The sequence below is a fragment of the Poromitra crassiceps genome (genome assembly GCF_964638095.1).
Source record: "Poromitra crassiceps genome assembly, chromosome: 2".
Lineage (NCBI taxonomy): Eukaryota > Metazoa > Chordata > Actinopteri > Beryciformes > Melamphaidae > Poromitra > Poromitra crassiceps.
Genome location: NC_139624.1, coordinates 46,156,147 through 46,170,344, shown reverse-complemented (window position 1 = coordinate 46,170,344; position 14,198 = coordinate 46,156,147). Strand labels below are relative to the sequence as shown.

General features: G+C 42.2%; 1 protein-coding gene across 4 annotated transcripts in view; it reads right to left on the bottom strand.

Annotated features, from left to right (window-relative positions):
* The window catches only part of LOC310772427 (serine/threonine-protein phosphatase 6 regulatory subunit 2-like), a 146,514-nt gene that overhangs the window by 49,281 nt on the left and 83,035 nt on the right, over positions 1-14,198 (bottom strand). For 3 of the 4 annotated variants that reach the window (XM_083632237.1, XM_083632238.1, XM_083632240.1), the window contains one exon: positions 2,612-2,725. The exons of the other annotated variant lie outside the window; for it this stretch is intronic. In XM_083632237.1, coding sequence (XP_083488363.1) covers positions 2,612-2,725 — 114 coding nt within the window. The remainder of the gene's footprint in view (positions 1-2,611; positions 2,726-14,198) is intronic. 4 annotated transcript variants of the gene reach the window in all.

Genomic DNA, 14,198 nt, shown 5'->3' with positions numbered 1-14,198 from the left:
TTGCTATTGGCACAGTGTGGTAGAACGATATTTTAGGATATTTAAATTAATAATAAAAACGCACCCATTCAAATTTTGCAACTTCTTTTTTGTTAAAGCTGAGCCTGCAGCTACAATGAACCAGCCCAGTCCTACTCCCACCCCCACCCCTCCTCCTTCTACTGCTGGTCCAAGCACAAACCCCTTCACCATGGCAGCTAGTGGGAGAATGACTGAGGAAAGGATAAATGAGTGCCACCTAACTGTGACCAGGTTAATTTGTCTCTTTCCCCCCCCTTTCTCCTCTTAAAAATAACAAAAAGAACCGACAACAACCAGTCCCATTTGTTTTGGGGGGTTTTTCTCTTAAAAATAGCAAAAAGTACCGATAAGAGTACCGTTAAAGTACCCGATCGATAAGCAGTATCGATAAGAGTACTAGTATCGTTAATTCCTTAACGATACCCATCCCTAATCATCATTGTGTTTTTATTTTATTTTTTACAACCATCCCGCGACCCCCCCCCCCCCCCCCCCCGGGGGCGTCCCAACCCCCAGGTTGAGAACCACTGTTCTAAACACCTCTTAGCTGTAAAATCACTGTAAATCACAGCCTCAAAGGGTTCATTGCTTTTATAAAATGGGTGCTACATATAGCCTACCTGGTAAGCTTTGAGCAACAACAAAATGCAATACAATCGTTCTTCCGCGTTCCGCCAAGCAATGTAGTCCTTCAAGCCCCACTCCCCCCCAGTCAGTTCAACGTTCGCATGTCACCTGATTCTGTGCTATATACTGTACCAAGGAGATACGCCCAGAAAAACAGCACAGGTTCGCCAGAAACAGTATCCCTCCATACTAAAAAGCTCTGCTCCTTTAAGGCCCTGACACACCGAAAACACTTGAAAGGACTAGCGGCAACTAGATGCCGACCGATACGTCACCTCACATCTGCCGTCTCGGGGCCAAAAAAGTTGCATTTGAACACACCGCAAACACGACAGCCGACGGGCAACTAGCACAGTACGTTCTGCACCTGCATGAGACCTGATTCATGAATTATTAAATAGAAAATAATTCATAATGTAGCTACTTCCAAACGAGAATATGTCTGATAAAAAGTTGCAAATGGCACTGGCTTACAGTATGTCAGCCCTTGTCTGGTCTTTTGCTGTAAGGAAGAGGAGGAGGCGGAAAAATAAGGAGAAACCCGCACTAAATGGGTGCTATCATGCAGCGAGAGGCTCAATGGACTTTCCCAAAGGGCACGTCATCGTGAAAAGATCAGTGTTTTGGAATTATCAGGTGAGATAAAGTTGGAAAATGAGCAGAGCGTTTTGTGTGCCCTAGTGTTGTCACGATACCAAAATGTTTATTTCGATACCGATACCAAGTTTAGTATCAGGATACTCGATACTGATACGATACTCGATACTGATACGATACCTAATAGATAAGAAACAGAATGTCCAAAAGGTTGATCACATTCACAAATTGAAGGTTTAGTAACACCCTTAACAGTCACTGTGGGATTGAATGACACCTTTTGAAATGTTTCTCTCTGGTGTTAGAAGACCACCATATTAACTGAATGTTTCTGTGTAAGAAGAATAACTAACTGAATGTTTCTGTGTTAGAAGAATAACGCCATATTAACTGAATGTCTCTCTGTGTTAGAACAACGCCATAATCTAGACTATCTCTATGTATCACTTAAAGGAACACTCCGCCCATTTTCAACCATCTTTGTATCATTAGAACATCAGTAGTATATCAGAAAACTGTAAACTGTTTTGAAGTCTGTCATTTAATTTGACAGTTATTGAGTGTTAAAGTGTGGACCAGTGACATCACTGGTCCACACTAACTCAAATTAATAACTCATTAACTCAAATCAACTCTCAATAACTGTCAAACTAGATGAATGATGAATAGTTTGACAGTTATTGAGAGTTGATTTGAGTTAATGAGTTATTAATTTGAGTTAGTGTGGACCAGTGATGTCACTGGTCCACACTTTAACACTCAATAACTGTCAAATTAAATGACAGACTTCAAAACCGTTTACAGTTTTCTGATATACTACTGATGTTCTAATGATACAAAGCTGGTTGAAAATGGGCGGAGTGTTCCTTTAATACAATATTTCTCTTTACACTTTTTACAAATTATATAGCCATGTACATTGCACTCTTCACAACATACAAGATCCTGTGATATCAGTCTATGTTTGAGACATTTGCCTGTCCCAAACATGTAAAAAAGAAACGGCAGAAAACATGTCCGTTGCGGACGAATCGGCTTGGTGTGTCACAGGCTTTAAGGATAATAAAATATTTAACTCAAAAGTCAAGAACTCTTTATATTATAGCTTATTTTAAGATTGACTGATTACGGGGTAAAACAACAAATGAATTAGATATATTTTTCTTTCTTTTTTTGTCTCGTCATGTCTTGTCTTGTCTACGCTTAAGACATTTTGGTTCTCTTTAAAAATACAACTAGGGGCTAGGGATGGAAATTAGCAATATCCCCAAACTCAAACCTTGTGAAGCGTAATGTTATGTTCACTGCATTGTGCCTAAATAAACTACTAAATAAAATGAATAAAAATGTTTAATGTTTGACTCACCCAGACCTCCTGGTCTCCAGTAAGGTAAGTAGCACTTGAGTTCCGTTAACGATGGAGGCCTCGCTCCTCTCTCCCTCAAACATGGTCTTCAGGAGCCCCGCTACACTCTCCTGCCTGAAACAGACACATACCTGAGATACAAACAAAGTACACTCTCCTGCCTGAAACACACAGACACATACCTGAGATACAACCAAACTACACTCTCCTGAAACACACAGAAACATACCTGAGATACAAACAAACTACACTCTCCTGCCTGAAACACACAGACAGATACCTGAGATACAAAAACTACACTCTCCTGCCTGAAACACACATATTAGAGCTGCTCAATCGTCCCTATTTTCATATCGTCCAATCGTGGCCATTAGAGATTGCCGATAGACAATCAGATCGCGATATACATTATTAATTTACGATTTAATCACAAATCACAGCAGCCCTAACACATATAGACACATACCTAAGATACAAACAACCTACACTCTCTTGTCTGAAACACACAGACAGATATCTGAAATACTGTACAAACAAACTACACTCTACTGCCTGAAACACACACAGATACCTGAGATACAAACAAACTACACTCTACTGCCTGAAACACACATATAGACACATACCTGAGATACAAACAACCTACACTCTCTTGTCTGAAACACAGACAGATACCTGATAGAAACAAACTACACTCTCTTGTCTGAAACACACAGATATCGGAAATACTGTACAAACAAACTACACTCTACTGCCTGAAACACACATAGACAGATGCCTGAGATACAAACAAACTACACTCTACTGCCTGAAACACACAGACAGATACCTGAGATACAAAAACTACACTCTACTGCCTGAAACACACAGATAGATACCTGAGATACAAACAAACTACCGGTACACTCTCCTGCCTGAAACACACAGATACCTGAGATACAAAAACTACACTCTACTGCCTGAAACACATATATTAGGGCTGCTCAATCGTCCCTATTTTCATATCGTCCAATCGTGGCCATTAGAGATTGGCGATAGACAATCAGACCACGATAATATATTAATGTATTATTGAATGCAGCCTGTAGAAGAATAATAAATGTAGATTATGCATTTATATGCGAAAAGACTCGAGACCGACCCCATGCGTTCTGAAGCCGCCTCCCTCCATTGGCCTCACTCTTGCTGAACTCCATGACTTTTTTCTGCAGTCTACTTTTCCATGTTCATTTTGCATGATTTACCACAGGCTGTAAGGTAAAGTAACTGTTGCACTCTGAGTCTTCATCATAGAAAGTAACAACAAGGAGGTTGGAGAAAAGTTGGAATGAGATCTAACCTCGCGTCACACAGAGTGCGGCAAATAACACAACCACTTCCGTTTCTAGCCTTAAAAATAAAAGCACACAGTGCAAAATAAACTTAAATAACTCATAGCCTTAACTATGAGGAACCTCCATAAAATAGCACATCAACAATACTGGTTGTGATGTGTTACGATTACATATGGAGTGAAACTTGTCTAAAGCATTACTCAAAATGTATATTAATGTTAACGTGAAAGCCCGCAGCGGAAGACATACTTTTACATTCTGGCTGACTTGACGGTGCTGCAAAGAAACTGGAGAGGAAGATGAGAGAGCAGATGCATTTCCCTAGCCTGGCTGGTTTACCAGGCTAGCTTTCCCCCTCACTCGTGCTGGTTTTTACGGAGCTCTGTCAGAAACCTTTCATGTACAGTAGGGCACAACTTCTAGAGATTATTTTTGTAACTCGAGTGCTGGGTAACGTTAAGCACAGCGTTCCCCCCTCACTCGCGCTGATTAACAGCTCTGCCAGAAACATATCTTTAAGTGTACAGTAGGGCGCAGCTTCTAGAGATTTGTTTTATAACATCTTATGATAGAGAATTAGTTAGGGCTGCTCGATAAATCGATTTTGAATCGTAAAATCGATTTACACTTTAACTAGGGTAATTACATTACGGCGGGGCGGCTCTCTCTCATCTACGCGTGCTGCTTACTCATCCCTTCTCCCCGCTGTAAAGTCTCTCTGGAGGCTGTGACTACTGCTGGCTAATAAAGACAGCAGCAATGAACTTATTTATATTTCAACACCTCCAAAAAGCACAGTGTGAGCACTGAGCAGCGTGTTGCACTGCGGGCTGTGCAAGATAACGATTACCACAACACACACACGCGGACACGAACACAGATGTTATCACCAGACGCTGAAATGTTGCCTTTATAGCTCATATAACAACAAAACAACACATGAGGCCATCGAGTAACTTCTGCTTCTTGGCTGTAAGTAACGTTACCAGTACTGACCCTGTCTTAATTTCCTCCTAACTGCTGCTATCGCAGTTCCCCGCATACCTGTTGTGACTGTGTTATTCTAGTACAGATATTTATTCAAATGTTTATTTTACTGTTTTATCTTTATGCAACTGTTTTATCTTTCTGTAAAGCACTTTGAATGGCATCTTATGTTTGAATTGTGCTATATAAATAAAGTTTATTAGGGGTTCAAGCCCTGAAGAGGCTGAAACCCTATTGTTTTTGTGCCGGTTTATTATTCCCGTTCTTGTTCATCTGCCCCGACGCAAATTCCCGTGAGTTGGTAAATGCCTGAGACCTGAAATTTGGCATAATGACAGATATTCGTGGCTGGTTTCTGCTCAAGAAATATTTTTCGAATCGGCCTGAAGGTGGCGCTATAATTAAAGGTTTTACGTTAAAGGCCATAACTTCCACACCCTTTGTTGGATTTTCAAACTTATTTGTTCCAGATGTTCAGGTGAACCTGCTCTACAAATTTCCCTCAAGGACCCTTAACTCATTGAGTGCCAGCCACTTTTGGAGAATGGACGCTCCCAGTGCCAGAGTTTCAGAGCGTTTTCAGTGATTTCTCGAGGCCCACAGAATATTGTGTGATATTACTAGGTAAACACAGAACACGCACAAAGAACGATGAGACTCTCTTCTATCATCTGCAAAAAAAAGTTTATTGATCCCATTTTCCGTTCTTTAGTTATGAGCCGGAGAAGATAGGCTGTTTTGAGCAAAAAGACACTTTTCAAATTAGAAGCGGAGTTATTCCGCCTTTTGTGAAATGCAGCATTTCAAGCACATTCACTGAGTCTAAGATAATATTTTCTGATGTAGTGACGTGGTGTAGTTGTGTGGTGCCTGCGTGCCCCACCCCCCTCTCCCCCCCTCAGCTGCAAACTCCTCCCCACACTACACAGCCTCACGCACCCAGTCTATGTTCGGAGTGCTTCGTTTTTGTGCGCCGGGCGGCTCCCAGTGCGACAAGGAAATGCCAAACCGCACTGCAGGGAAAGGTTTGGCCCTTCGGCGTCGGGTGCTGCCTTTCTGGCGGCTAATCGTGTGAAGAAACTATGCAGACAGACAGACAGAGGCAGAGGAGCTCAGTTGTGTGCGCGGATTGACTGCTGTTCGCAGCCAACATGCAGCTGCAAGTCAGAGCCATCTATATGGTTCTGGCTGCAGCATGAGCGGTTTCTCTTTGATCACAGGCGTTTTTCCTGCTGTTTTCGGACCTTCCTCTAATCTGGAGAGCACTGTCGCCACCTAATGGGTCGGTAAAATAGGTTACACACATTCAACATGCCCCAAAATTTTACAGGAGATATATTAGGCTTTGATCCACGTCCCACCGTCAAAAAACGCAATTGACGACAATCGTCGTCTTTGGCACTCTACGTTAGTATTCGAATTGACGACAACTGTCGTCATTGGCACTCAATGAGTTAAGGTCCGTCTGGAAAATTTTTGAGATATTTTGAAAAGTTTGGAAAACACATTTTCGAGATCGGCTCGTAGATCGTTTGACAGATTTCCACCAAAATCGCCAGGAAGCATCTCTGGAGCAAGCTCTACAAATTGGCCTTTTGAAACTTTTAAGTGAAAAAAAGTCCCGCACACTGTGAAGTTGCAATCAAATTTGTTTTACTGTGACGTTTCGGTCACCGACCTTTTTCAAACAAACATTTAACAGAGGTGAGAAAACCATCTTAAATAGGGGCTGGCAGTTTCGTTGTAGCCAATCCAAGCTCCCCACGGAGACTGGCGTTCAGCTCTGACAAGACGAGTCAATTACCTAAAAGGTACAACACTGATCGAGTGATCTGTACAAATAAACATTTTACAAATACACTTCAGTGTGTGAATCAACAAGGTGAAGCTTCACAGGGAATTAGACAGAAAGACAATGATAATAAATAGACAAAAAGGCATAATGGTACAGTGGTTAGTTTAGGCCAGACTGTCTTCAATTAAATCCTGGGAAACAGGGACCCCGCAGTGAAAAATTAAAGGGGGAACCTGCACGCAGATAGTCTATACACAGAGTGAGCTTCACAGTAACCAAGCGAAAAAAATGAATAATAACAAGAGATAAATAGATGATAAATTTAGGGGAGAACACAGAGACTTCTCTAAATAATCCATAGTATTTCATACACGTGTGGAAAAGGACACAGTAGGCAGGGATTACGATGAAAAAACCTGACTGTTCTGTGCCCAGCCCACACATGTAAGGTTTAAGCTCCTTGGCTCCTTGAGGAGGAATGGAAAATATTTAAAATATATAGTAGAAAAATAGAAAATACAATGTAAACAGGGATCACAGGAACATGTTAAATAGCAGTTCATCATTCAGTCCTTTTGGTGCCAATGTTTGTAACGTGTGGATCCAGAAAGATTCTCTTTGTTTTAGCAGTTTGTCATGGTCACCGCTTCTTTTGAAACTTTTGAAATCTACTTTCCTTTCGGAGATATTAATCGTTAAAGTTGTGAAAGGGAGTGGCCTCTCAGCTAAATTGTCATAACTTCATGATGGATTAACGAATCTTCACGAAACTTGTTGGAGATCTCCGGAGACCATCCCAGACCATGACCAAATTGCACAATTTTGTGCAATTTGACCAAAAGGGGGCACCATAAATGCCAGAAATGGGCGTGGCTAACACAAAAAAGGCCGTAACTCCGCACCTGTTTGTTCAATGATCGCGAAACTTGGCAGATATATCAAGGAGGATGTCCTAGTCAAAATCAGAAGTTTTGTCATCATTGGTGAAAGTGGACGGGGTCGATGGTGTAAGCATGTAATAACAGTAAATCAAGTCCATTCGCATAATCGGTTGCAAACTTCTCAGCCTCATCTGGAATGACATTTCTGACATGCTATTTCACAATTTGACCACAAGGGGGCGCCGCAGATGTAAAAAGTGGGCGTGGTCCAACACAAAATGGGCGTAACTTCACACCCGTTTGTAACTCGCAGGATGTTACTCCAAATTTTCAAACAACTTTTTTCCACATGTTCACCTGAACGTGCTCTACAAATTTGCCTCAAGGACTATTCGTTGTTCAATTTGCGCAAGGCTTGAACCCCTGCCATTGCCGCTTGCGGCTATATTTATTATTATTATAACTCCGAGCGCGGGTGGTCGCTTAGATACTGCTAATATAATTATATAATTATGTCACGGAGGCACACGCTACAGGCAAGAGTAATCGAACCAAGAGTATCCCTCCAACAGAGCACCGAGTGCTCGATCAAATCCACCAGTGTCAAGTGACTGCAGGTTAGCAAGCAACAGCCAGGAAGTTAGGCATAGCAAGTTAGGCTAAAACAGGAAGTTGGGTTGTTCTGCCTTCAGAGTAAAAGCGTAAATTGTCACTTATGGAAAAAAATTGGGGAAAAAGAGCTCTGCAGGGCAACAAATGTTTAGAGAAGTATAATAGTATAAAAAAAATCAAAATCGAGTTTTGAGAGAAAAAATCGTCAATTTTATTTTTAGGCAAAATCGAACAGCCCTAGAATGAGTTAAAATCACCTTAAATATCGCTGTAGAAAAACCAATTGGCGATCACTCCCTTCAATCGTCAATTTACGATTTGATCGCAAATCGCAGCAGCCCTAACACATACCTAAGATACAAACAACCTACACTCTCTTGTCTGAAACACACAGACAGATATCTGAAATACTGTACAAACAAACTACACTCTCCTGCCTGAAACACACACAGACAGATCCCTGAGATACAAACAAACTACACTCTCCTGCCTGAAACACACACAGACAGATCCCTGAGATACAAACAAACTACACTCTACTGCCTGAAACACACATATAGACACATACCTGAGATACAAACAACCTACACTCTCTTGTCTGAAACACAGACAGATACCTGAGATAGAAACAAACTACACTCTCCTGCCTGAAACCCACAGACAGATACCTGAGATAGAAACAAACTACACTATCCTGCCTGAAACACACAAGATACCTGAGATAGAAACAAACTACACTCTCCTGCCTGAAACACACAGAAAGATGACACCTGATACAACAAACTACACTCTCCTGCCTGAAACAGAGACACATACCTGAGAGATAAACAAACACTCTCCTGCCTGAAACACAGACACATACCTAACATACAAACAAACTACGGTACACACTCCTGCCTGAAATACACAGACAGATACCTGAGATACAAACAAACTACACTCTACTGCCTGAAACACACATATAGACACATACCTGAGATACAAACAACCTACACTATCTTGTCTGAAACACAGACAGATACCAGAGATAGAAACAAACTAAACTCTCCTGCCTGAAACCCACAGACAGATACCTGAGATAGAAACAAACTACACTCTCCTGCCTGAAACACACAGAAAGATGATACCGGATACAACAAACTACACTCTCCTGCCTGAAACAGACACATACCTGAGATAAAAACAAACACTCTCCTGCCTGAAACACACAGACACATACCTAAGATACAAACAAACTACACACTCCTGCCTGAAATACACAGATACCTGTGATACAAACACTCTCTTGCCTGAAACACACATATAGACACATACCTGAGATACAAACAAACTACACTCTCCTGCCTGAAACACACAGAGATACCTGACATACAAAGAAACTTCACTCTCCTGCCTGAAACACAGACAGACAGATACCTGAGATACAGGGTTGGGGAGTAACGGATTACATGTAACGCCGTTACGTAATCTGATTACAAAAAAACGGTAACTGTAATCTGTCACAGTACATTTTAAGATGTGTAATCTAGATTACAGTAAGAGGGGTATAGTAACGGCGTTACAGGCGGGATTACATTCGCCCTTGCCTCTTCATTAATTTTACAAAATAACAACTAAAAACGGTGTAGCCTGGTGCCAGTGACTGACTGTGACGAGGACGAGCGAGGCGGAGCAACAGCAGCAGGTGCAGGCAGCATTCATGATGACAGATGACATTCTCCTCCCACGAGTGCATTCACCTCATGGAAATATAACAAGCATTTCACTTTTACGTTCGCTCAGTGTTTAGACAGATCAAGCGTCTTCCACATGTGGAAGGCGCTTGTGTGTGGGACTGTCAGCTGAACCTTACGAGCTGCCAGGCAGTGGAAAATCTGCATTGAATTTCTCCGCCAACACCCGTGCTGACAAACGCTGCTCTAGACTAGTCTGCATGGGGCGAGAGGTTTTTACTTTCACTTATACGGCCACATTCCACTTAGAGCTGCAACTATCGATTCTTTTAGTAATCGAGTATTCTACCGAATAATCCATCGATTAATCGAGTAATCGGATAAGAACCCTTTTTTGTGTTTTCAAAGGCTTATCGTAACTATACACCAAAAAATAAGATAAATCTCTTCAAATAAACAACTACATTAGTTTCTTTCTTAGAAAAAACAACATTTTTATTTTTAAATTGCATAGAACTGGCAGTGTCATCTTTTCAACCTGACGTTTGAGTTCTTCCAGTGTACAGCAACCGTTAAATAATATGAATGAATGGCTTACTAGCTAGTTTACATCGTTCATTTACCTTACAGCTGCATGAGGCAACTTCACACATTGCTGCTTCCAAATGGCAGCGGGAGATAACTGAAACATTTGAACTTTAAGACCCAGAAATCCTGTAATGTGATGTCAGTAAACTGTGCACAAGCACGCTGGTCGCTGTATGATAGCTTCACAACAAAGGAAAATGGAAGAGTACACACATTAGTGGTTTATATTGGAACACTTTCAAACTTGCATGCAAAAAGGGGGAAACCACAACCAAGTTAAATTGTAGAAAACTGTATTTATTAACTCAAGGTAATTGCACATATTTACTGCTTTAGTTTTAACATGAACCCAACCAGTGCTTTTTTTTCTTTTTTCTGTCATTATTGAGCGAGGTGACGTAATCTGGGCCTTGCCTTGCTAAGCAGTGCCTAAAAAATAAAATAAATAAAAATAAATGTCTCTACACATACTGGTGTGTATTAAACTAGTGTCTTCTTCAGCTCAAGTCCAAGTCAAGTCCCAAGACTTTGAGGGCTGATTCTTTTATATATAAAATATTGAAAGTCCCTCACAACACTCTCTCTCCTTCACTGCCTACTTCCTTTAACCCTTCACTTCCTCTCTCCTTCACTGCCTACTTCCTTTAGCCCTTCACCACTTCACTTCCTCTCTCCTTCACTGCCTACTTCCTTTAACCCTTCACCACTTCACTTCCTCTCTCCTTCACTGCCTACTTCCTTTAACCCTTCACCACTTCACTTCCTCTCTCCTTCACTGCCTACTTCCTTTAACCCTTCACCACTTCACTTCCTCTCTCCTTCACTGCCTACTTCCTTTAACCCTTCACCACTTCACTTCCTCTCTCCTTCACTGCCTACTTCCTTTAACCCTTCACCACTTCACTTCCTCTCTCCTTCACTGCCTACTTCCTTTAACCCTTCACCACTTCATTTCCTCTCTCCTTCACTGCCTACTTCCTTTAACCCTTCACCACTTCACTTCCTCTCTCCTTCACTGCCTACTTCCTTTAGCCCTTCACCACTTCACTTCCTCTCTCCTTCACTGCCTACTTCCTTTAGCCCTTCACCACTACAGTGTACCTGAACAAGATCAAAATTTGACACTGTTAAAGACTTGTACATTTGAGCGAGGTGACGTAATCTGGGCCTTGCCTTGCTAAGCAGTGCCTAAAAAATAAAATAAATAAAAATAAATGTCTCTACACATACTGGTGTGTATTAAACTAGTGTCTTCTTCAGCTCAAGTCCAAGTCAAGTCCCAAGACTTTGAGGGCTGATTTTTTTATATATAAAATATTGAAAAAAAAAATCCAAGTCCCTCACAACACTCTCTGGTGTAACCTTTTAAAGTAATGCGTGGTTGCAATGAAGAAACGTGAGCATATCGACATGCTCAGCACTGAGGCTTGCCCTGCGCTTTGATGCAATGATTCCTGCTGCAGAAAACAGGCGCTCTGATGGCGTAGATGTTGCTGGAATGCACAAGAGGGACTTTGCCAGCATTGCCAGCGTTGGATACCGTGCTGCGTTTGTTTTCCACCATAACAGCGGATCCTCCTTTTTGGCCAGGGCACGTTCTCCAAAATACATCAAGACCTCCTTCTGCACAGCTTGGTGTAACTGCTGCTGCTCATCCTCTTCATCACTGGTGCTGGAGTCTGATCCCAGTATGTTATCGAGGAAGGATGGTGCATCCTTGGCAGTGGCACGTGCCCCTGTGTCGCCGTCTTCTTGTGTTGTGCTGGAGGGCGGAGCCCTTTCTTCCCTTTTGGCAGCAAGTGCCATGGTTTGCACTGTGCTTTGGACCTTGAAGACTACGTCATCAGGCAAGATCTTCAGTTTTCTATACCTGGGGTCCAGAGCAGCAGCGAGCAGGATGGTGTTTGGCGATTGAGGGTTAAACTTAAATAGTTCTTGGTTTGTTTCCCATCGTGTTGCGATCTCTTGTACCACATGAGCCTGGAATGCCTTTACTGGTGTAGTCTCAAAAGCAATACTCTTGATGGATTTCGTAAGGCCTTGCACCATCTTTGGAAGAACAGAGATAGTAACATATTTTTCACCACTCAGAAACTCGGTAGCTCCAACAAATGGCTGAAGGCCCTCGCTCAGCTCCCCAATCAGGTCCCACTGTTCGTTCTTGAGGTCAAGGTAGTGCTTCCCTCTCTGTGTCACTGCTGGGTCGGAGAGTGTAGCAGTCACTGGCCACCTTTGATCCACCAGCCTGGATAACATTTTATGAGTAGAGTTCCAGCGAGTACTTACATCTTGCACCAGCATTTTTTCATCACTGGAGTGCCCTGAGCCCATTTGCTTCTGCTTAGCCTTTAGCTTGGTGCATGCCAGTTCACTTCTCTTGAAGTGTTCGACAAGGGATCTTGAAGCACCCACAGTCTTGGAGATAGCTGGGTTGCTCTTGAGACCAGCCTGCACCACCAAGTTTAGGGTGTGACCTGCACATCGCACTGATGCCCATCCATGTTTTTTCCCCAGAATGGCCACAGCTGATATGACATTGGACGCGTTGTCATGGACAACAGCTTTGATCTTCTCTGGTGGAATTTCGAATTTGGCAATAACCTCTTCAATCCACTCTGCAATATGTGCACCCGTGTGTCTCTCTTCAAGGGGCATGGTTGTAAGGCAGTGGGACTCCATTTCCCAATCCTCTCTCAGAAAGTGACACGTCACCCCCATATAGGCCTCTGTCGCTACACTTGTCCAAATGTCAGTAGTGAGTGCCATCATGTTTGGCGTCTTAAGCCTCTCGATCAACTTGCCTTTGACCTCCTCATACTTTTTCTCCATCTTATTCGTGAAGAAGGTCCTTGAGGGAAGTGTGTAGTTCGGGTTGAAACTCGAAATCATCTTTCTGAATCCTTTATCTTCCACCATGGACAGAGGGCGCATGTCTGTCACAATCATATTCAAAATGCTATTGCTGAACTCAGCTGCTTGTTCACTTGAACATGATGGACCCGTCCTTATAAAGCTGTCCATTGTACGCTGTGATCCGCTGAAAAAGAGGTGAAATAATAATTAATATTGATATTTATTAGGTAAGTTCATAACAAAACTGGAGAATGCGCATTTACACACCCTAGACCTGTTGCCTATTATTGACACAAATATCAGGATAGCAAGATAACAGGTCAGGTGGTGTAATAATTGGAGCCTAAAATGCACCAATTAAATAGTTGTTTGCAATCATCATGAGAAGAGTCGACCGGTCTAGGGTGTGTAAATGTACATTCTCCACATACACACTCTTTCTCTCTCACACACACACACTCACTCTCTCTCTCTCACACACCAACAGGCTAGTGTGATCACACACACACACACACACACACACACACACACAACGCTGTTAAATTAGCCGCTAACGTTAGGTTAACGTTAGGTTGAGCTTTGTATTTCTCACAGAAAACGGCAAGCCACATCAAAAAAATGCAGCGTGAATGCAGTTACTAATAGTCATATTGGCAACGTGGCAAGCCAGCAGCACAACTACTACTAGTCTTAATATCAAGTAGCAATCATTAGCATACATTTACATTAGCGTTGTGTATAGTTAACGTTACGTTACCTTGCTCCGCTCGACGTAGATGCGCTGGTGGATGCGTAGACTGGATGTTTACGGTTCAGGTGCTGAAGCATTGACGAGGTACTGTTGTGATATGCAAGGATCGTCTT